The sequence below is a fragment of the Fukomys damarensis genome, unplaced genomic scaffold (genome assembly GCF_012274545.1).
Source record: "Fukomys damarensis isolate Sample0158 unplaced genomic scaffold, DMR_v1.0_HiC HiC_scaffold_1, whole genome shotgun sequence".
NCBI lineage: Eukaryota > Metazoa > Chordata > Mammalia > Rodentia > Bathyergidae > Fukomys > Fukomys damarensis.
The window spans coordinates 12215581-12241016 of record NW_022900913.1 but is presented as its reverse complement, the minus strand read 5'-3'; the positions used below and the strand labels follow the sequence as shown (position 1 = coordinate 12241016).

At 37.1% G+C, this 25436-nt stretch overlaps 1 protein-coding gene across 1 annotated transcript in view; it reads left to right on the top strand.

The window, feature by feature from the left end:
- Nucleotides 1–1104: 1104 nt before the first annotated feature.
- Marchf11 (membrane associated ring-CH-type finger 11) overlaps nt 1105–25436 on the top strand; it is a 100647-nt gene continuing 76315 nt past the window's right edge. The window contains exon 1 of the mRNA XM_010631531.2: nt 1105–1341. Coding sequence (XP_010629833.1) covers nt 1105–1341 — 237 coding nt within the window. The remainder of the gene's footprint in view (nt 1342–25436) is intronic.

Below are 25436 nucleotides of genomic sequence, written 5' to 3'. Positions count from 1 at the left end.
CCGCGGAACCCGGGCGTGGGCAACCGGCTAGGCCAGAGCGGGGTTGGCCGAGCGAGCCGGGCTGGGGTTTCAGTACCACGGACAGCGCGCGCATCGGGTCCCTCTCGGGCGGTTCGTGGGTCCCGCCTCCCGAAGAGTGGTTCCTGGGTGTTCTCCTTCCCTTGCCAAGAAGCCCAGGCTGGCGAATACAGTACTAATTTGATCCGTACTTTTCCCTCCCTACCTGGTTTTGCAATTCACACGTTCTTCAGGTGCATTGACGACTGTAAGGCCCTAAGTATCTCTTGTGAATTACTCCACGAGTCTTGGTTTACACTTAGAAACAAACGTAGGATGTAAGGTGAAGTCTATTTTCTGTTAATGCATCCTGGAACGGATAGCCCGAGAATAAAACCTGGAGGCGAGTCATGTCACAATCAAAAAGAGCAGTCTTTCCTTATTGTAAAATTTGACAATCAAATCTCACAGATGTGAGACTCGTGCTACCATTTTTATAAAAAAAACAGGAAAATACATCGAAAGAAAAGCTATTTTGCCAACCATGCACTTTATATTGTATTCAAAGCAGAATTCTAAAAGTATAAACACCACTAGAGGGGCATGTAAAGTAAGATGACAGTAATTGTGCAGAAGAAAGAATAATATTATCACTCTTACAGAATGTGTGGTCTGATAAAAACATTAGGCTTAATATTTTGAAAAGTAAGGAAATTGCATAAGACTATGCAGGCTTTTAGGAATATAGTGCCCTAAGTCAATATTTATGATGCTACATTTAGAAAAAATAAAAAAGCATAATGCTGTTGCAAGCTGCTTTCTGGAATGCCATGCACTTCTTCAGCAATGATTAAGAATAACTGCAGAGGAAATGCATCTGACCATCTACTTAAAAGTTATTATAGAGATTTAATAGTACAGCTTTCCCCCAAGGGTACTGGGAGTTGTATCTTGCAGACATTTTGTATGTTCAGAGAACATTTATGTCATAACTCTAAGCAATATCTTTGAAATAGTTTAAAGACTTTAGCTTGATTCCCATCAGAGGTATAAAATTTTAATTTGATTTTCTGGGATAGAGCATGAGGGTCATATCCTTCTTGGTAAATGGTTTTGAAAGAAGAGAAAGCAGGCATTGCATTTCCAAAGAGAGGCACAGATATTCACATTGGGATGCTTTCCTTGCAGGGTGAGCTGTTAAACCCCTGCCGGTGTGACGGGTCGGTTCGGTACACACATCAGCTGTGCTTGCTAAAGTGGATCAGCGAGCGAGGCTCCTGGACCTGTGAGCTCTGCTGCTATAGATACCACGTCATAGCCATTAAAATGAAGCAGCCCTGCCAGGTGAACATTCACCTTTGTTTTGTTAACATGCATGCACTTGAGTTTACTTATTACTCAGAACATTTACTTATGCTATTTAAAAACATTTAAGGCTAATTGTAGTAAAACCAAGATTTAGAATTTGTAGTGATGTGCTTTGAGAAAGCCATGATGTTTTATCTGAGAAACTCAAGTTTTAATCAGATGTTTTGCATCATAACTTATTCACTGGTCAAACTACATCCAGTTTTGTGTTTAAGGGGGCAAGTTGGTGAAATGCCATCTACTACATTTAAATCCATTTTGTTAATTTGGAATGTTATGCGATTAGTTTTAGTAATGTTTTGAGCTCTAGTGAGCTCCATTTATAGAAAACAGATGTAAGTAAAGTGAAATTTACTGGTATAGAAACTTAGTTGAATCTATTAATTCTAATCTAATTTTTCATAATTCAACCAGCCTTTTTTTTTTTGAGACAAGGTCTTACGTTATAATTCAAGCTGGCCTTGAACTCACTATATAGCTCAAGTTGGCCTCAAATTCAAAGTGATATTCTTGCCTCAGCCTCTTGATTGCTGGAATTATACCACCATGCCCAGCTTAGCTTTCTTCTCATACCAAATTTTTTACAGTTAAATTTTGGCCACTTCTTTGCTGTATCCAACCTTACAGTGGATGTGAATAACCCCCAACAGTTACTTTCAATAACACTACTAAAATTGTATGCATTATTAAACTTTTATGCCAAGTCACATAATAACACCAAACCATAAACTCAGAAATGTCCTGAAAAATTGATTTTTTTCCCCTTTTAATTTCTCTTGTAGGAACTGATTCAAGATCTTTGAATAGGCTGGTGGAATGTAAAGTGTGACATCTTTTTAAAAAGTAGAATTATGTATAATCAGTGAGATCTGTTAGTGAGATAGGGGCAAAAACTAAGCAGACATTAAAGAAAAGGTTTAAAACAAAGAGACAAAGGATATAAAGAAGGAAAAGGAAGAGGGAATTGAAACACTGAGGGACAAAATAGTAATACAATCTAGTGTTCTCTATTTCTGTCCAAATTACCAAATTTGGTTTGCATTGAGCAATAGAACATACATAAAATCACAGTGCTTGCAGGTAGAACCTGGAAGCTGATTTATTACTACACTAATAATTTAAATTTCATAGTTTTAAATTTATTCATGCTTCATATGGTTTGCAATTAATTAGCATCTTTGATAATTGCCATTTAAGGCATAATTAGCAAGCATGAAATGAAAACCTGAATGTCTTCGAGCTGACCCGAGGCCTATGAATGATTTGGAAAGAGGAGGCATAGCTAATGTGGATGAATGATGTCATTATGGTGAAGAGAGAATCAAACTCGACACATTTTCCCAGAACCTCTAAATGATTGAACTACTCAAGTATCAGTTTATGGATCCTTCATAGCTGTTTTGAAAAACAGATGGAACCATATCCAAAGGTCAGCGTGTGGTTAATGTAGCCATGTCTATAGCAATTTTAGAAATTGAAATACTGAGAAAATAAAAGGAGGGAGCGTTTTTTGCTCCAGTGAGGAGTCCACTGAGTGCAAACACTAACACAGAATGCTAAGTGTTTTGAAAGCTCTAACTTCTGGACACTATGTATTAATTCACTGGGTATTAATTTTGAAATAAATAGAAGTAGGTCTTTCATAAACATTTTAAGATAAAAATAAAAACCTGGGCAAAATACTGTCTGCTAATTATAATTCTATAGAAAAAAGAATTGGCTATTACTATCTTTTGCCTCATTAAAAATTCAATAACTAAACAAAGGCAGTTCCAAACACTGTATAATATGATCCTCATCCTCCACTTAAAAAAGAAACAGGGACTGGGGATTTAGCTCAGTGGTTCCGCTGCCTGCCTTGCAAGAGTGAGGTCCTGAGTTCAATCCCTGGTGTCCCCCCTGCCCCCCAAAAAGAAAATGTTAAAAAAAAAGAGAACAAAAGCCCACACACTAGTCTGATATTACTGACACACTTAGGTTTAATTTTGTTATGATATGTAAGTGCTATGATCTGTAACCTTATCTGACTTTGGCACTGAACTGTGAAAATAATATCTAGAAAGAAACTTCATAGGAATTTGATAATAGCTGAAATGATTGTAGAGGTGAAAATAGCTTCCCATGACTATCCAATATATACAAGGCTTGGCACTCTTGATGAACTGAAATCAGTTACAGCTTCCAGAGAATGGGTTCTTATACCCAGGAGTAGTATGGTCTCAGACATGGATTGGCTCCTTGAGCAGTGTTTCTGTTCTGGATGACCCCTAACCTAAGCATGTGCTCTGATTTTTAGTTTTCTCCCTCCCTGGAGTGCAGCCAGTCCAAATTAGCATTTACTACCTTCTTATTTCTGTAGCATGGTTGAGATTCACGTCCTCAAACAGAATGCAGAATCAAACAGAAAGCACGCTGATGGCCCTGTCCATCTGTTTCCGTGTCCCTAAGTGTGGACCTAAGTACAGAGCCATCCCTCAGCAGGGAGCAGTGGGTCCCTTGGATGTGCAACAGAATACAGAAGAACTAACGTTAGGAAAGGACCTTTAGTGAACACTTCCTCTGTGTCAGGTCCCATTCTTAGCACTGTACCTGTATGGATGCTGAGATTTAATCTGCATAACCAATCAGCGAGATGAGAAGTATTAATCTCTGTTTTGTACAAAGGGAAACTGAAGCACAGAAAAGTTCAGTTATTTCTTCTGGGTATGTAGCTAGCAAAAAACAAAAAGCCAGGATACAAACATAGTCCATCTGCCTCCAGGGCCCACAGTCTTAGTGACTGTGTTGCAAAACACTCTTCTCGTTACCATCTAGCTATTTAGATGTTTCTGGTTCTATTCTGACTTGTCAGGTAAGCGAGTAAGCATTAGGTTCGGAGGTCTGGACCTCTAGGAGGGTTTGCAAAGTTGCTGACTATCTTTTGCTGCATAACAAACTGCCTCAGTACTTGGTGGTTTAAATAGCTACTAACATTTATTACCTAAGAGTCTGTGTATCAGCTGAGGTCATCTGGGAGGCTCTTTTCCACCTGTGGTATCTTCTGGCCCCTTAGTCCAGGGTGGTGCATTCATTTATCTTGTTCTTGGTGCAGGCAGCTGCCTTATCTGCTCGGCGTGCATTGGAGGTTACAAATCTAGGGCCCACTGTGGGAAGTGATGTGGCTTTATGACTGGTGTAATTTCTTGTGAAACCAAATCACAGGAACAATTCCCATTCACGAGAAAGGGAAATAGACATTACCTCTGACCCTTCTTCTAAAGAGGTTGCCCATGTTCAGCTCATTGGAGCTCAAAATACTTTTAGTACTTTCTCAAGATATGGAGACTTTTGAGGACATAACATTAATTAAATAGATTATCATATAGAAAACTTTGAACTTGGTATAAAAATCAGGACGCACTGCCTACAGGTAGAAAAGTAGATGTAAATGGAAAATAATAGTATTACCTTAGATAAGCTACTTAAACCCTGTGCTTCATTGGAGGAGATAGCTTCTGAAATACTCTTTGGACTTGCCTTGGTCTCTCTTGTGCCCTTGTCTGGTCTGGAGGGACCAGCACCCATCACCATAACTGTTCTCCTGGGGCTCAGAACCAAAGGAAAAACTAAAAACTGAAAGAAAAAAAAAAGATTGACTGCAGCAATGGTGTTTGACACATATCTCTAGGCACTTTCAAAAGTGATTATTGCTATAATGTGTCCTCCCCTGCACCTTGGGAGATGGGGACCAGGAAGGGGAAGAAGCCGGCAGCCAGGAAGCAGGTGTCTATGTGGGAAGAATGCTGCCTACAGCCTAGAACCTTAGTTTTACTCACTTTTATCAAGGGGATTAGAATCCTTTGAGAATTCAGATCTAAATCTCTCCATTTCATTGGATTTCAGTGATATTTAGCAATGTAACCCAAATGAAAGGCAGCAAATACATTCTCTACAGCATATTTAAATCTTTATCGCCAAATTGTTAAAAGTAGGAGTCAATCAAGACATTTGAGGTAATTAAAATGCACTTACCTTCCTACCTACTTGTGAAATCCATTTTATTAACATAGCTAAAGTTTACATTAATGATATTTTAAAAGCAAAAGTTAATTCTGTTTTGAATCTCATGATACAGTATAGTCTAAAGTTAGTGATATACAAGAACATATAAGGTCAAATTTACTTTGAGATGTTGTTTATATGTATATTAAGTTCAGTACTTTCAGTACTTTCTCAAGATATGTAGATTTTTGAGGACATAACATTTATTAAATAGATTATCATATGGGAAACTTTAAACTTGGTAGAAAAATCAGGATGCACTGCCTACAGGTAGAAAAGGAGATGTAAATGGAAAATAGCATTATCTTAGATAAGCTACTTAAACTCTGTGCCTCAGTTAACATAGCTTTAAAAAGAACATGATAATGGTGCCTATGTTATGATACAGAGAACTTTTATAAATAATCTAAAAGCCTACACAATGTTAGGAAAATGTACAATGACTTCTGCTGTCTCTAACAGCAATCTGCTTTGTTAAGTTCAAAATTAATGGAAATTGGAGACATTGACCGTGAAATGGGACATCTGGCCTCATCCCTAACCTTGAACACTTCCTGTGCACTAGAATAGATAGGTAGACCAATCTTAAGGTAAACTCCCTAACTACAAGGAACTGTTATGTCTGGGTTAAAGTTAACTGTCTTGTTACTATAATTTGTACATGGGTTATGTGAACTGAGGAAATGAAATGTAACCACTTGAATGAGATCATAGCTGTAAAACCTATGAAAGAAGAAGCTGCAACCTAGTAGGTGGTTGAGCACTGGCACTGCTCTTAGTGTGATTGACCTTTTGTTGACAAAAGAAACTTTTTATTATTTTATTTCCATTCATCTTGTCTGTATGCACCTGTCACTTACCAGTTCCTTCTGGAACACGTTATATTGCTCATTATTTTGTGGATTAGACACATAAATATACATGAAGTGCTTAGATTAGTGCCTGGCCGAAAGTATGGGCCATGTTGCTCTTGGCTTTGGCCGCCATTACTTGTTCATTCTGCTTGGAGCGGAGCAGTTTCTGTTGCCCACGCCCTGCTCACAGGTCCTCTGGTTTCCTTCAGTCTCCTGTCACCAAAGTGAAGTGAATGACTCCTCTTTACCATATCATTCCTTCTTGTTTTATTTTTAATTGACAAAAATAATAATTGCATACATTTATAGGGTACAAGATGTCTCAGTGCATGCATCTACTGCGGAATGATTTAATCAGGTCTGGTAACCCATCCATTACCTCAAAAATTTATGAGTTCTTTGTGGTGAGAGCAGCTATCTCTTTTAGCTATTTTAAAATATACAAGCTGTTATTAACTATAGGCCTCATGCTGGCCAATAGAACACTAGAACTTAGTCCTCCTGTCTAACTGTAGCTTTGTACTGATTGACCCATTGGCCTGTGCCTCCCTTCCCTACCCCACCTATACCCCAGCCTCTGGTAGTCATTATTCCACCTCCTCCTTAGTGGGTTCAACTTTTCATAGATTCCATCTGAGAGAGATTGTGTGGTTCGTATCTGTCCGGGTGGGGCTTATTCCAGTTAACATAATGTCCTAGCTTCATCTGTATTGACACAAATGACAGACTTTTCTGTTCTTTATTTTGTCCTCTGTTTTTCTTAAGGTTGAGTAATATTCCATTGCATCTATATACTGTAGTTTTTCATCCATTGATGGACAGTTCAGTTGTTTTCATATCTTAACTATTGTGAATCCAGTATCATTCTTTAGCCTCAGCTTTTTAACCTCTGCTTTTAGGGTAACCCATCTCAGCTTCTGGCCAAATGAGTCATCATAAATAAATAATAAATCACCCTTTTTTGAAAACAGTTGTAGTGACCTTCAATGTTACCAATGCATAGGAGCAAATTTACCATCCAAATGCCCTTCTCCTTGGGTCTTGTTTATGACTTTTTGGAGTCTTCTCATAATTAAAGTCATGAGGTGCTTTGAAAATGGCCAAGCTCAGGACAGTACTACTCAAGCCAGGCTGACGTCCTTTCTGTCTTCTTGGGAACGTCCTCTGTCAGCTGGGCTGCATGAGACTAGTGAGAAAGGAAGGCAGGAGAAGTGTGGAGATTCCAGGTGGAAAATCACGAACAGGTCATAGCTGAGCATGCCACGGTGAATCCTGGTTTCTCCTGACTTTCCTTCCTCCTCCTTTGTTACTCAGAGCACCAGAGGAAAGGACTGATGATGTCTCCCTTGTCTGGGGAGGGATGGAGAATTTAGTGTGGGTCATCTATCTTTGTGAATGTTAGGTAAGCCCCTAGCCGTTTTTACTAGCCTATAACATTTTTATTGGCCTTTCCTTATTGCTTTTTCTTTAAACATCTACAGTGGGCAACAGGTCTTCTCACAGCAGTATGAATGACTGGAAATGAATGACTCTCTTGGAGAGTGACATGAGATTATTTTTCATTTTTTATCCATATTCTCAAAACCCAGAGATTCATCATACTATCTGTAAATTAGAGAGGAATTGGGCACCAGCTAGGTTTGTCTTGGTTATCTTCCTAAGGCACAGCTTCTGAACCAATTGTAAGGCATTTATAGAACTTTGATTAACTTTTTGAGGCTCCTGTAGTCATTATTTACCTAAATGGGGCATGAAAAAAGTATTTCTACCTTGAGAGTTGATTGTTAGTATGACGTAGCTGATGCACTTGGAGGAGATGACAAATTAGCATTGAAATTGACTGAGATTCTGAATATGCTATTAAGAAAACATTGGTGCATGAACAGCATCAGTATTGCATACAGTCATTTAAAATCATTTGAGTCATTTACATTTTATGGCTTAAAAATGTCCATATGTGTTTGACCTTGTGGCATGGTGAGCTACATCTTTGACTTTTTCTCTGTTGTTCTTACTAATATTCTCTCTAGATGTAAAAGCAAATGGCAACACGAGGGAAGATTTTTCATGACTGAGCCCCAATACCTGAAAAACAATGTTTAAGTCTAGTACTTCAGTGCATAAGGAACTAAAAATGTCAAACAAAGCATACATCATGGACAATGGCTTTGCCTCAGAAACAGTTTTTGTTTCATTTGCTTGCTCATTCCCTGAACACACGAATCTGCATTTGACTCACTTGGAAAGATGAATGATTCTCTACTGAATGAAATATATAAATTAGACTTTGTACTGTACCCATCTTAGTTGCTGTATGGGCTGCACATATAGTGATTTTACAATTTTTTTCCAGGTGGTTCTCAGACAGGAGAAGAAGGTCGAGCACATTTTGGGCTTTGTGATATGGTGTTTTTCATCTTTATAGGGCAAGGCCTGGGGACAACTGGACCCCATAAGTGATATTCTCCAGAACATTCTTCTCCCACACACCTGCTTTTCTAGTCTTTAAAAAGTGTATCTCCCAATTGACACATATTCTCTTTCTTCCCTCCCTCCCTCCCTTCCTTCCCTCTTTACCCTACTGCTTACTGAACAGAGCACCTCTTCTTGAGTGGAAGTGCTGTAGACCTATTCTGTTGGTCACAGCAGGTTGGGATGGCAGGAAAACTCAGCTGTGATTATCCAGAGGAACATTGCCATGGCTCCAAAATGTCTTCACTTGATAACATTCACCTTGTTTCTTAAACCAGAGGATCACAGACCTTTTCTCTTAGGAGCCAAATATTTTAAGCTATGAAGGCCATTGGAGCTACCATCCCACCAAGGAAAAAGTCATAAAGAAATGAACGAGCTGGATTGTGCTCTAGTACAGCTTTATACACAGTGAAATTTGAATTTCATGTAATTGTAATCAATTGAGAAAATTCTTTGAACAATTCTGCACCCATCCAATTAATAATGTGAAAATTTGTGGCCTACACCAGAAGGCCTAGGTAGCATTTGGACTTGGCCTCCCTAGTGCGGCAAGTGGTTCAGACAAATGGAGGACTGATGTGGGTAGAAGTGCTTTGTGACCTCTTAGAAAATTCAATGGGTGAAGTGCTTCTAAATTTTTCTGTTTCTGTGTAGTTTTGAGTGAAATTGTAATGAGCTTCCATCCTTTAGAAAATGGACCACTTTAGTTCCGTAACAGAATGCTATTAACTTCTTAATATTGCATATTAAAGCCATTATTTCTTCCAATAGTTCCTTGGTTGTGTTAGACTCAGACCCTGAATCCCCAGGGGTAGCTTTAGTTAAGCCAGAAGCAGAAGGCAGGGCCATCTCAGCATGAGTGCTCGTTCTCCCTGGAGCAAGCCCCCCTCTGTTGAGCACCCTCATAGGTCCATCCCTACCCGATCCTCCCAGGCCCATCCAGAGCCCAGCACATGGGCCACAGTATCCCCTTATGAAAGTCTGACTTGAGATTATTTTAGTTTGCTCAGGGTTTCTAGGCTCACAGTCTAAATTGTTTTTTTTTTTTTTTCTTTTTTTGGTACTGGGGATTGAACTCGGGTTCTTGTGCTTGCAAGGCAGGCCACTGAACCGCTGAGCTAAATCCCCAGCCCATTTTTTTTTCTTTTTTTTTTTTCCCCTGAATTGTTAAGCATGGCAATGAGTGGGACAAGATTCAGAACAAATCATGTGACACAGCTCAGTGTTGCTTGAAATTCATTTCTTTGGTCACCTTGTGGGCACCCATGAATATCATGCATGAATAAATAGATGAGTGAATGAATGAATAGGTGTATAAATGGATGTTTTAGTGAAGTGACCAGACTCACAGAAGTCATGTCATTTCTGCAGTGAGGATGCATCTGAAACTAGGCAAATCATGTTCATTTTTCATACCTGCATGTTTGCCATGTACTGGCCATTAATTCTCAACTTGTATTTAAGTTGATCTTCTAGTAATGCAATTCAAGTTTTGCTTGGGTAGATATATTCAGCTTTTCATACTGCAGCAAAAAGCCTTACAAGTAATAGAGGGATTTATTTTAAAAAAACCAAGATTTTTTTTTAAAGCTCCCAGTGAGATGTATCTGCTCTTTTCAAACCCTAAAATGTCATGAAAAAAAAAAAAAACCTCAGTGAATGCAGAATTACCCATGTGGGACACATTTATTTTCTTGAGATTGTCACTGGTTGGAGGGTTTCATGTAGCATTTGTTCAGGGGATTTGAATAATTGGTTGGAAATTTTACTGTATGATAAGGGCATAGATGCACTGCAAAGAATGTTGGCTGGATACAGTGTTTTGGTGTGAAATATGCCACCTGGCTGGAAACTGAGTCGTTTGTGTAGTTGTAGTGTGTCTTTAAAAATGATTTTCTAGTGGTGAATACAATACTCCAATACAGGGAGACACAGCAAAGAACAGGCTATTGCCTCCTTGCTCACTTCCTGCTTTGTCTTAGTATGTGGCTTTTCTCTAATGTGACTGATGCTTCACTGTCCCTTTGGAACAAAGGAAATTCAGCTTCCTTCTATTTTCAGACCTTCTAAGAGTAGAATGGGATGACTGGGAAGGGCAAAATGAGGGCCCATCTGACCCTTCAGAACGACAGGGGTTGGGCTGATGAGTAGATAATCACCTTCAATTACCAGTAAATGGATGGCCTGGCTGAGTCAGAGAACTCTGCCAAGAAAAAACTGCACTGTGGCTGGTATTTTCTGTATCTGTAGACATTCGACCATGTCTTCCTTGTGAGCACAACTCACAATTCAACCGCTGTTCCCCATGAGCCAAATGAAGTTTTATATAAGTAGAACAGTTACATGAGAAGACATGAACACAGACCTAGGAGGACTTCCGTACAGGTTAGGTCAGTGACAGAAGTCACTGAAGTGACTTTCCTATTCCATCTTTCCCTTAGGTGCGATGTGTTGTGAAAACTTCATCAAACAACCTGTAGTCTTCCCAGTTTTTATCTCTTCCAGTTAGTCTGACTCTTGATGTCTGAGCAATGTCTCCTTATTAGAGTAATAAAGTTTCATTGCTTTATTGTGCTTTTCAATTTTGCTTCTCTTTTTGCTATGTTAATTATGTGCCAGTGGCCAAGAGCTTAATTTGAGCACTAGTGGACCTCCCCATAAACTTCTATTATTCTAGGCCCCTATGTTATATATAGTCTTGCAGTTGTGCCAGATGTCCTCTCCCTACTCAATTTGTGTCATGACACTGAGCTACAAAATAGTTCAGATGAGCAAGGAGCTATTTCAAGTATTTTACACAGGCTTGTCTTGGTTTGTTCAACCTGCTTAAAAAAATAAACAAAAAAGATTTTATGTAGGATAACATCTCTCATGAATATCAGGGGGATTTTATTTATGTTCTTATGAAATAATATTTCAGAAGCCAAAGGAAATGCTTTCATCCTGCGCTCTCTCTCGCCTAACTTGACGTTGTTACTCTAGCAGATGTCTGCATAAATATGTTAGTGTATTCTATAAATTTAAGAAAAATAAAAGAAACCAGAGCACAGGATTTGCCAGGCCTATAGTGGATATTCAGTGAGTATTTCTTCTGTTCTTGTTCCATGTTTTATTTCTGTTTTTGAATGTCATCTTACTAGCATCTTTTGCATGGGTACAAGGACATGCAGAGAGATGGGCACGTTTTTCTGCAGGAACAAGCACGCCCCACCTCACCCTAGAAGGAAAAGGAATTTGGAATGAAGCCACTCTTTAGTCTCTTCCCATACAATCTTCTGCTGCCTCTCACGATAGTTACCCAGTCACCTTGCTATATCTTCTAGTAAATTTTCTTTCAGATCTAGATGAAACTTCTCAGTAATTGGAGTAGCTGAAAGAAGTTTAAAAAAAAGGGGTTAGACTAACAAGATTACAACTAACTTTTCCTAAATTTGCTGGGTAGCTCTGGGATACATGTTTCTCAGGCTATGGGGTGAAAGACTCTTAGATTTTTGAAACATTGCTGAATGATCTGGTGAAACACATTAGAATGGGTGATGTGTCTGTCTCTCTCACCTTTTGCCTCCTCTGACCTGCCACTATTGACATGGGGGACAGTATTTGTTATAGAAGAGTCAACTTGGAAAAGAGATATGCTACTTTATTTTGCACAAGATAAAATTCTTACTAATGTAAACTTTAGAGGGGAACACAGCAGCTTTCCCTTAAATTGCCTGTAGGGACAATTTTGTCCTCAGGCCACAAGTAATGTGTGGAGATTTTTAATATAACAGGGCTTAGCAGTGGATTAGTATGTGTTTATTTTTATTCTGGAAGATAGTTTTACTCATCTTTCAGGAATAACCTCAGAATATTCCATAGGTTAGTTCCTACAATGAACTATGTAGTCAATACTATGTTATTGCTTAATTTTCCTTTATCCAACAAATTAACCACTACTATATCATAGGCACCATTCTAAGTCCTTGAGTCACAGAGTTGGTTAAAACATCAAGCAAGACTTCTGATTCTAGAACTTAAATTATTGATGGTGTGGGACAGAAAATAAGAAAGCAAATAAATTTAAAAATTAAGTCATTACAGATCTGGTAGTGACTCTAGTGGAAATAAACTGAGTATAATGGTTCATTTTATTTCATGGCATGTTCCAACCTTTGGTTAGACGTTATTTTGGGTGTGTTTATGAGGGTGTTTCTACACAGATTAACAGTGGAATCTATAGCTTGAGTAACACAGGTTTGTGATTTTCTGTCTATCCACTTACTTATTCATCCACTCAATCACTGAATGCATATTTCTTAGTGACCTATGCGGTGTCACACACTGTTGTAGGCAATGAGGATGAACAAGAGTAAATTAACAAAAAGTGAAATTCTAGTCTCTGGTCATACCTCCCAGAAAGACTGTTATAAATAGAAATTTCATGCAAATTAGTGAGTTAATTAGTGGTAAATGCTAAGGAAAGATACATGAAAGGGCCATGAAATGTTGAAATATAGTGTTAAAGTTTTAGGCAGGTTAGATAGGAAAGTCTGCAATATACAATTTTTATTTCGTTGACAAAATCTTTGTAATATACAGCCTTTTAGAAGGATAGTATGGTAGTGATTAGGTGTCACAATTAGTTTTCTTAACATTTCATTCTTGGTTTTAATTTTCTGTCTGTGAACTGGGAAGGTCATATGTATAACCTAGAGTTTTAAAATTTGTATCATTATATTGAAATCCTTGTTAGAGCTTCAATTTCTCTTATCTATTTTGATATCCAGTGTATGGTAGGGAAGAGTCAAGACACTGGTTTTAGGAGCAAGGGAAAACCATTGCAATTAGACATGTTAAGGGGAAAAGAATAGTGAAAATGTATTTTGGATTCTAAGAAAGTCATATGCTCATTTTATGCCTCCTGAGTCATTTAAAGTGTTTAATTATGTTGGAGATTCAGTCTATAGAATTATCAGAGTATTAGGATCTTAAATGAATGTTTGCATATATGACAAATTAGGTCTGTATATGATTTTGCTTATTTTTTATCCTGATTTTTATAAATATAGTGATAATAAAACCAGTAAAAAAAAATCACTTGTAGACCTATTTGCTCCAGAGAAAAGTACAAGTTTTCTGTCAAAAGACATTTTTCTAAGATGGATTGTTCGGAAGAGCAGCCCCATCATCTTACTGAATGTCATCCTGAAACCCGGCTATTTGGAGAATGGATGTTTGAGGCTGTAATTTTCAAGATCATATAATTGGGAGGTGTTGAAGTGGCTCATACATGCCTTGGCCACTGTGAAAGACATGCAATGACTTAAAGAGGGAAAATGACTTTTTTTGTTGCTCTGGGAACTACAGATTGATATTTGGGCTTCCACAATCCACTTGAAAACAAATGGCTTCCATTTATTCATAAAATGGCATGCTAAGCATTCCATATTTTTTGAATTTCTGACATTGACAGGAAATATGAATACAAAGGCACTTTACAGGGTGAAGATTTCCTCTTCATAAGAAAACTTATAATAATATGGAGACATTTTGTTTGAGCATATGGTACTTAGTCAATGAAAATGGAATAATTATTTCCCCAAATTTGATGAGCAGTGTCATCTGTAACTTGAGACCTTTAGCTCTTAAAAGCCCTAAACATTAATAGGTTATTAAGACTCCTTTGTTCAGAAAAAAATGTGACTGTCATTTCTTGGAGAGTAAGATTTATTTATGGACACACACAGGAAGAAGGAAAGACTGTTCTCAGGAAGGTGTTCTCCAGTAAACCCTGGTCCAAGTTGCCTGTGTCTGGTTGATTGCTTTTGTAGTTCACTAGTTTAGATAATCTGTTAAAAAGTCAAAAACTTTCAAAACAAGTGGAGAGTTCCTGTGGCTTGTGGAGCAGGAATCCTGTGTCCCTGTCCCTGCCCCAGGGAGCCGTGGGAAGAGCTTCACTGTGTAGCTCTGCCCTCTAGTGTCTCACAGGAACTATAGTTAAATTCTTAGAATTGGATGCATGGGGCAGAGTTCTAGGAGGTGAAAGATATTTCTATACTTTTCCCATCTTAGTTGAAAATAAATTTGACCCAGATTCCATTTATTTAAAAAATATTCATCATGTGTTATTTCTTACCTAATTTGCTTGAACAAACGTGTCATTTTTTTCTATTTGATTAGATTTTGATTTTTATCAAAATGTGTTCTGTTTTCTTTAGAACAACTTCTTAAATAGTTTAAGAATGTAAAGCAAGTGAACTCAAGAATGGTAAACTTATTTTAGGGACTGCATTCAAAATTTGATTGCCCATTGTATATCTGGCTATAACAAGTTTAAATAGAAGATAGTTTATTATAACATCCATGATCTCTGTCAAAATATCTGTATGTCTTGATGATCAAATATTTTATGTCTTTTGTGAACCAAGGCAAAACTCTGTAAGGAACATCACATTTAGATTCACAGATGTGAAAGTAACTATCCACCTGGAGGAGTATTTTTTTAACTTGCAAGAGAAACAGCAATGGTATTTTAGCTCTTTTGTTTGACTTTAAATTTTCAAAGAGGGCATTTTATTTTGCTTCAGGCAATATTTTTAAAGAGAATTAGATGAGAAGCCATTTTCATGATGTAAAACTTATGAAACTATATTTGAAAATGAAGTTTTTAATTACTACTGATTGTTTTATTACTAGCAAGCCATCTTGCTTGAGGGAGAAAGTTTTTCCAAACAGCTTAGGTTCTTAGTTAATAACCAGAGAACATTAATTAAGCAGTAACTGTGGAGGGGCTAACCTCTTCCTCAGACCCCCTCATTGATGGGAGGATGTGTGGAGAACGGTTCTCCAGCTGGTTGCTAACTCCCAGGAATGCCTCTGTAACCTGGAACAGAGAAATAAAAGAAGAGGAAAAAGGAGTGACGCATAATTTTCTTTTGCTAAATGGGCAATATAATTTTATTTTAGAACCACAAGGCAATTCAAAAGCACCTATAATTGGTATTGAACAAACATTATTTGTCTGGAAGCACATGAGTACCTTTTTGTAGATCAGTGAGTCCTGAATTACTCTTGGTAATTTGATATACAGAAAATGGGACCTTAATTATGAGGAATGATGTACAAGCAGCTTTTAAAAACTTGGTCTGTAGCACCGCCCCCGACTTCTTAGTTGACTAATTTACATATCAAGACTCTGAAAGCACAGTAAAAGGTGGAAGGAATGTTGTGCTCCTCCAGGGAAAAACATTTCAGCCCCCTGGTTGTCAAGGTTGTATGGGCAGAGTCGGGGTCCACAGGGGAAACTGTAGGAGTGCAGAACTTCTGTTAGATGATGGCATGTCCATAACATTGATTGAACTTTATTTAACTTTTTAAGATAGACCATTGGATTTTAATATGATTAGTGCAGTTGCCTACATGCTTTTATTTATTTAAAAATTAATTATTTTACACGGACAAAGATTGTGTATTTTATCATGTTCAACATGTTTTGAAATAAGTATATGCTGTGGAATGGGTAAGTCAAGCTAGTTGATACACACATTGCTTCGTATTCGTATCATTTGTCGTGAGGAGAACGCAACATCTACTCTAGCAATTTTCAAGACTGTGCTGTAGTCACTGTATTGACAATATATCTCTTGAACTTATTCTTCCTAACTGAAATTTTGAATTCTTTGACCAACATGTCCCTGCCCTTGACCCCTGGTAGTGACCATTCTTCTCTCTGGTTTTACGAATTCATCTTTATTTTAGATTCTACATACAGACAAGATCCTGTTTGTCTTTGTTGTGCCTGGCTTATTTCACTTAACATAATGCCTGCCAGCTTCATCCGTGCTGCTAAAGAGAAGAAATTGCATCAGTTTTGCTCATTTTTAAGGATGAGTAGTGAGCCATTATCTTTATTCTTTCATCTGTTGATGGATGCAGGTTGATTCCATATTTCCTTATGGTGAATAATCCTGCAGTGGACATAAAGGTGCAGAAAACCTCTTGAGAAACAGACTTCATTTCCTTTAAATATATACCTAACTGTAGAATTGCTGGATTTGATGGTAGCTCACCTTTTTTTTTTTCCCCAGGAAGCTCTATGCTGCTTTCTGGAAGACTCATCCCAATTTCCATTCCCAGTAGTAGTTCCACAGGGTTGCCTTTCTCCTTATCCTTGTCAACACTTGTTATGTTTCATCTTTTTGGCAATAGCCATTCTAACAGGTGTTGGTGATGTCTTACTGTGGGTTATTTACATTTTCCTGATGGTCAGTATTGTTGGCAGCTTTTATATACCTGCTTGGCCTTTTGAGAAGTCCTGGGTTTATTTGTATTTATTTATTTACTTCATTATTGTCATCATCAACATTATTATTGTTCTTTGCAGTTCTGGGGAGTGACCTGTGGCACACGGTAGGCAAGCATGCCCAGTGCACTCATTTCTAAAATCAGGCGTTTTCTTATTATTCAGTTGTTTGAGTGCCTTAAATATTTTGGGTATGAACCCCTTATCAGATGAATGGATTGCAAATACTTTCTCTCAGTCTGTATGTTGTGTCTTCATTTTGTTGTTTCCTTTGTTTTTCAGACGCTTTTAAATTTTATGCAATTATATTTCTTTTTTGGCTTTTTTTTCCAGTGCTTTTTGAGTAATATTCAAAAACTTATTCCCTAGATAAGTGCATAAAATGTTCCCCTGTCTGTTCCTGTAGTTTTACAATGTAGGGTCTGATGTTTAAATGTTTAATCTACTTTGCCTTGATTTTTATATACATTCTTTATTCTGCATGTTGATGCATCATTTATTGAAGGAACTATCATTTCCTTTTTGCAGGTTCTTGTAATTTTATAAACAATCTATTGACCATAAATGCATGGATTTATTTCTGGGTTCTCTATTCTGTCCATTGGTCCTTGTGTCTATTTTAATATCGGTAGATTGCTTTGTTGATTACTGTGGCTTTGTAGTATATTTTGAAATCAGGCAGTATAATATTTCAGGTAGTATAATGTTTCCAGCTTTGTTCTTTTTTGTTCAAGACTTCTTTAATAATTTGGCATCTTTTGTGGTTTGATATGAATTTTACAATTTTTTCCATTTTAGTGGAGTGACACTGGAACTTTGATAGGGGTTGCATTAAATCAGAACATTGCTTTGAGTTGTATTAACATTTTAACAATACTAGTTTTTCCAACCGACGAACATAGGTTATTATTCCACTGAATGTATCTTCTTCAAATTCTTTCATAATGTTTTATAGTTTTCAGTGTAGAAGTCTTTCACTTCTTTGCTCAAATTTAGTATTTTAATATTTATAGTTATTGTGAGTGGAATTTTTTGCTGTCTTTTTCATTGTTTGTTGCTAGTGTATAGCAGTGTGCCAATTTTTCCACATTGATTTGTTTCCTGCAGTTTTATTGAATTTGTTTTTCATTTCTGACAGTTTTTTTTTAATGAAGTCTTCTGCAGTTCACTATAATAATAAATGTCTGGAAGCTCATGGCCATCACTCTGAGCACCTTTTGTAATTGTAGAGACCAAAGATAACTTGTATTAATCTCATGATGTCTCAATAAATTTAGTACTGAAATATTTATGCAGGTTTTTCTTTTTCTTTTCTTTTATTTTTTTGGTACTGGGGATTGAACTGGGGTCCTTGCACTTACAAGGCAGGCCACCGAACTGCTGAGCTAAATTCCCAGCCCTGGTTTTTCTTTTTCTGATGTGTCCTTTTATTGTGGACTTGATATATATGTCTGTCTATCTATCTATCTATCTATCTATCTATCTATCTATCTATCTATCTTCATGCTGACTGTAAATATGGAAGATTTAACTTCTTGCTTTCTGTTGTGGAATCTTTTATTTCTTTCTCCAGCCCAACTGCTCTAGCAAGGACTTCCAGTTCTATGTTGAGTAGAAGTGGTGAGTGTAGGCAGCCTTGGGTTCTTCCTGATTGTAGAAGAAAAACTTTCAACTTTTTACTGTTCAGTATGATGTGTGCTGTGCATTATAATATATAACCTCTATTGGACTGAGTTACATTCCTCTTTAATCTAGTGTTGAACTTTTGTAGTAAAACAATGTTGAATTTTTCAAATGCTTTTTTCTGCATCTGTTGAAAGAATCCTTTTTTTTTTTTTGCTTTTTATTCTATTAGTCTAATGTATCAATCACATTTATAGATTTGCATATGTTGAAATATCTTTCTATACCTGGACTATATCCCACTTGATCTTGTTGAATTAGCCATTTAGTGCACTACTAAATATAGTTGCTAGTATTTTCTTGGGGATATGGGTCTGTAATTTTCTTTCCATTTAGTGTCCTCTTCTTGCTTGTTTTTCTGATATTTTCTCTTGTTTTTCTTATATTTATTTCATTTGCTTTTGTTCTGATCTCTATTATTTCTCTTCTGTTTCTGACTTTGGGCTTAATTTGTTGTTCTTGTACTAGTTCCTTGAGGTATAATGTTAAATTGGTATTATTATTATTATTGTTATTATTATTGTACTGGGGATTGAACTTGAGTCCTTGCTCTTGCGAAGTAGGCTCCAGAACCACTAAGTTAAATCCCCAGACTAATGTGAAATTATTTGAGGTCTTTTAGCTTAAGCCTTTATTGCTACAAATTTAGTTCTTCTAACTACTTTTGCTGCATTGCATAAGTGTAGATCTGTTGTGCGTCCATTTTCCTTTATCTGAAAGTATTTTAATTTCCTTTTAAAATGTCTTCAACTCCTTAGTTATTCCAGAGCATGTTAATTAATTTCCACATGCTGGGGCCAGGGATTTAGCTCAATGGCGCCACACCTGCCTCACAAATGCAAGGCCCTGAGTTCGATACTCCATACAAGGGAGGGGCTAAAAGCAAGCAAACAAACAAATTTCTACATGCTTTGAATATTCTGAAATTCTCCTTCTGCTGATTTCTAGTTATTTACAATTGTGGCTGGAAAAGATACTTGGTACTATTTTAGTATTTTTAAAATTTTTCGGAACTGTTTAGTGGCCTAATGTAATCTCTCTTGGAAAATGTTTCTTGTGTTCTTGTGAAGAATGTGTGTTCTGTTGTATTTGGATGGAAAGTTCTGTGCCTATTTGTTAGGTTATTATATTGAGAGTATAGTTTAAGTCCGATGCTTTCTTATTGATTTCTATTTGAATGTACTGCCCATTGCTGAAAGTGGGGATATTGAACTTCCTTACCATGATTGTATTATAGTCTGTATCTCCCTTTCAATTTATCAATATTTGCTTTATATCTTTAGGTATTCTGATATTTGGTACAGATATATTTGCTACAGTTGTTATGTTCTTTTGATGGATTGACCCCTTTTTATTATGTAATAACATTCTTGGTCTCCTTTTATAGTTTCTTTTTGATTTAAGGTTTAGTTTAAACCTATTCTAAATGGGATATATTGGGAGGGATTTTACATGAATAAACAAATATACAAATGCACTGTATTTGATGTACAGATAACAAGCAGTACTTTTACCATGTCAAAAATTGAAATACATTTCTAGGCCAAAATAAATTTTAGAGAACATTAGAAAAGCTAAACATGATAATAATTACTTAAATTTGTGTGGTTAGTAGATAGTCAACTGGTGGTATATGTTTTAACTTAACAGAGAAATATTTTTCCTCAGATTTTGATACAAATAAAAAATGGCTTATATTACTTATGAGGTAAATCAGAAGGTATTAGATGGTATAAAAACATAATAAATAAATTAAAACCTGTCTTGTGTAGTCCTTGAGCCTTTAGAAAAATGTACAGCATATTCATGAGCATGGCAGAAATGTATAATATTAATATTGCAACATAAGATTGGTACAAAACTGGGACAGAAGTCTTATTATGAGGAAAGAAATGCTTATATTAATTTACATCTGAGCTGCAAGTTCTGAATTAAAGCATATTAGTTTAACTACCTTCTAGCAGTTCCATATTGACATAAAGAACTAAGAAAATAAGGCAGTTTTAGTTTATAGTTGGAAGACAAGGCACTAACTTCAAATAAAGTGCTAAGTATATGTGGGTGAGAGTTTTATTATATGAAAAGTAATATAGAGTTTCTTATCAATTGTGAGCCAAATTTGGCCCGCACTTTAGAAGTAAGAGTGCTCATTTCTCATATCTTATCAGAGTCTAATAATGCAGTTTCTTTTAGATGTTGGATCAAAACTAAAGAATGTCATCAAAGCAACTATACAGAAATGAAATGATACAGTCACCAACTTTTATAGTAAATGTATCCAGAACCAGTACCAAAAAATATTGCTTTATATATTTACAGATATTTATGGATTAAAAGTTCCTTGATTGCACAGAAAAGATCTGTGGAAGGTGATGTAGATTAAACAAGTGTTTATTTGAAGTGAATCTCAACATGTTATTTCCAGGACTGAAAATATTTTTAAGACACAAGTGAGTGATTTGGAATGGGAGGCTAAGATATGTTTGGGCATCTCCTCATGTATGTACTTTCTGTGGCTGGAGCTTGTTAGCACAGAAAAGAAACATGTTTATTATAAAGTATGTGTTGCATACAACCACTGCTTCTGGAGAGTCTTACTGACAATAATGGCCACTGCCGTTTACTGGGCTCTTAGGTGTCAAGCGCCTTGCCAGGTGCTTAACAGGAATGGAGCACTTGAAATTCTGCAAGAATGATGGTTTAGAAAAATGCGTCCTACATTGAGAGGCCTCAATTTTAATTTATACTGACATTTCCAGGGTCAGTCCTACTCTCTGGGATACAGGAAAGTTGAAATCAATTTGGGAGAATGGAAAGAACACTTCCTTCCAATCAGTTAGGGGGCTGGAGTCCTAGTTCCTGAGGCACCACAGGCCAGCTATGGGCTTTGGAGTAAATCTGGTAATTTACTAAATAGTTTTTAACTGTACAAGTAATTCAAGAAAACACAAAATTAAAATGCATGCTACATTTAAATGATTGAAATGATATGAAAATCAACAGAGTAAAAATGGGTAACCCTCTTCTTTTCTTTACCTCGTCAGGCCCCCCCAATCCATTTGCTTCCTGGTGGCAATCACTGGGAAAAGAATGGCTCATCTCCTTCTAAGACTTATGGGAAATGCATTTACATGCACACACTGTGTGTCTGTGCCTTGGTGCTGTTTGTTTTTCCCCAAATGGAAAACATCTACATGTCTCATTCTGCGGCTTCTCTCACTCGATGGTCTATCAATAAGTACATGTGGTCACTGTTCTTTTAGCCAGCACATTACAATCTTTGGAATGAATCTAGCAATTTATTTAACGGTTTTCCTATGGAAGGACATTAAGTAGTTTATTTTTCTTAGTATTGTAAGCATGATATGGTGAAGTATATAAACACGGCTTATCACCGTAGTGCCGAGTTGGATGTGGAAATGTTGGGCTTCCTAGTTGTATACCAGCAGCATTGTACTGGTAGGAATTTTCATTGATATGATAGGATAGTGCTTATCTCCCAATCCTCATGGCTGTGGAAACTATAAGTAGTTAATTATTAATGAATTAAATTGTTGGTGTTGCATAAAAACCTGTTTCGCTATTTTTAATTTCATTTTCCTGATTACTAATGAAGTTGGACGTTGTTTCCTGTGTTTATGGACCATGAAATAGCTGTGTCTGTGTGTGTAATTATACATTTGCATCCTTTGCCTGATTTTAATTGAAATCAAGCTTATTAATTTTTAAAAGCACATTAACGTCATTACAGTATTGTCTTTTTTTTCACCCCAGATCGGCCAGCTTGATCTGTTAGTTTCTGTTACATAATTTTGAATCTCAACGGATGATAGACATTAAGAAATCATTATGAATTTAATTTTTAAATCTGTGAGGACTACCTTTGTGGCATGATTTCTAGCTTAATTGCTTTGTGATTAGGAAATATACTTGATATTATGAATTCAGTCTTTTTAATATTTGCTGAAACTTGAATTTTGGCCAAATACACTCATAATTTCTGTAAATGTAGCAAATGTACTTGCAAAGAATTCCTTTTCCCTCTGTTGTTGGCTGAAGTTTTTCAGGTTTCATTGGACTGTCCATTATGGTTTGCCCCATTCCTTACAGAGTTCTCTGAGCACCTCAGGTAAAGGTAACAGGTTTACTTTGCTGCAAAAAGCCCCTGACATCATTTTTCCAACCACATCAAGATAGTATTTGGTTCTGATGGCAGTGATCAAAATCCAAAATATAGGGAGCCTAGAAAAGGTCCTTTTTTGGGCAAAAGTATTAAGGTGTTCCAGTGCTGTGACGTGTCCATGTCGCCAGAGTGCCAGCTCCTCCTATCTTATTGTCTTGATACATCCCCAAGTTTATCTTACTGTCCAAAGTGGCTGTCTTAGCTCCAGACATTGTATCTGTGTCCCAACAGAAAGGACAACCCTTCCTTCAGGAGATGTCTAGAGGACATTTCCAGGAAGTTGTCTTTCTTACTTCAGACTACATCCCCTGTACCACAATCAAGTCATAGGAGCCTATCTAGCTGTAAGGTGAGCTAAGGGCTGTGTTTATTCTCACTGGCTTGTGTCCAGCTGAACTGTGGGCATTCTTTACAAAGATAGTGAGTAACAATTATCCCTTTTCACTGTAACCTGTTATTCAGTAAATGCACGCATCACCTCATAGGAAGTTGATTAGAAACTGGTTTCTTCAGCATATGGAATGTTGTACTTTGCTTTGTCTGTGCACTTGGCTCAACTCCTTAGATTCCCACCTTTTCTCCATCTTAACAAACAGCACTGAGCATCCTGTACCCTGGCTTAAGAGCATCTCAGGTAGGCCCAGTTGCCTGCACAGAGATTTCATGTTTCTCAGCAAAGTAGGCAGGGTCTTAACTCAGTTGGCCACACCTGATTTAGCCAGAATTCCACCCCCTTTCTGTGTTTCCCGTAAGCCGTGACTCTGCCAAAGTGTAAATCTAGTTCTCCCCACATAAACAGAATCCTGCTCTAGTTCCTGGGCTACCAACACTCCTTTCTCAAGTAAAGGTCCTGTGTCTCTGTCTTCTACTTGGAGAAACACCATTTCTGAAATGAATCCAAAGCTACCATCTCCAAGCCATTTCACATCACTCCTTCTCCCGTATAACCTCCCCCATAGACTTTTCATGATGCCATGTATGTTCTGTGCTTCTGAATTCTGAACCTTTTCACCTTTATATTATACTGTAGGGCAGTGGGGAACAGCACCTAATTTGTGTTTTCACCCTCTAGGGTGACTGGTCATGTGCAGAATTTTGGACAATATACCAATAAAGGAAGTCAACCAAATGATTTCTTGCATGTCAAATGTATGCATTGAGTGCCATAGTATTTATTTTATACATGATCATATCACATTAATGTAGCTTCTTCTGTGTGATTTTAGTAACATTATTGGAGATTAGTCATGGTGTTTAATAGAGAGATGTATTTTAGTTCAAAGGTAGCCTGACTAGCTGCAGGTGGCAAGAGAATATACAATACCTCTTACTAGCTCGTTTTAATATTCTAAGTTTTTTCTTAGCAAAGTAGAGGAAGCAGAATTTAGAAACAATGCCAAATCCCAAAGTTGAATTCACCCAGGGACATTTTATTATGTAAACTTTGGGGGAGAGATGAAACGTCTTCGGCTCCCTTTGAAGTTTTGATTGGCATAAGATAAATAAATGTCTGATTTTGTTCAGAAAACTTCTTGTAGACAGTCTTTCCCTATGTTCTTATACAGGTATTCTTCCTGTCTCATGATTTCTTTGCATCCAGCCTGATCCTGACAAAATTTGCCTTAGTTTCTTTAAGATGGATTAAGCAATAGGATTTAATGTGATTTGTGGCATGGATCCTGATAATACTAATTACTGTTTTTTTCATTCATTAATTTTATTGGAACATTTTAGGTATACATTATGCTGACATTCATAATTGGGAATTTGTGCCTTTACATAATATATCTTAGTTCTTATTTTTTCCCCACTCCCCTGCCCTTCCTTCAACCCCTCCATCCCTCCCTATTTACGAAGACTTTATTTCTGTTTTTCCTATTCTCATATTCCTTCCCCTTCTGTCCTTTCCCTTAACCCCTCTCACTTCCCCTTCCCCTCTGGACCTTTTCTTCCTGTATCACCTTATCTATTACATTACTTTTATATCATATAAATACTCAGAATACAAGTTTTCATTATAGTTTTGACCTTAGTCCCAGACCTTGGAACAACCCTCATCTTTTGACAGAATCCAAAGTTCTTTGTTAAACAGGTGGCCGGCCAGGTGAGAATTGTCTACTTTATGTTATATCCATCACAGATATACCTGTTACTGCATATTCGTATTGATAGATGTGAAACTGCATCTGGTAAAAGCCACTTCTTCATAATAAAACTGTGATTAAAATAGAAATAAAACTATGAAGCTCAATTAGAAACCTCTTCATGCTTAATGAGTGAGATACTGGAAATACAGTGGTTAAAGTTAGGCTTAGAACACAGTCTCTGCTGTTGCTACTGTAACTTGTAATTGTTCTGAAAGTGCCAGCTAATTAGGGAAGAGAATAAAGGAAATGGGCATAAGTGACTCCCCCACTCACTTGCATCAATAAGAAATATCATGCTGGGCGTGGTGGCACACACCTGTAATCCCAGCACTCGGGAGGCTGAGGCAAGAGGATCGCTGTGAGTTCGAGACCAGCCTGGGATACATAGTGAGTTAGGTCAGTCT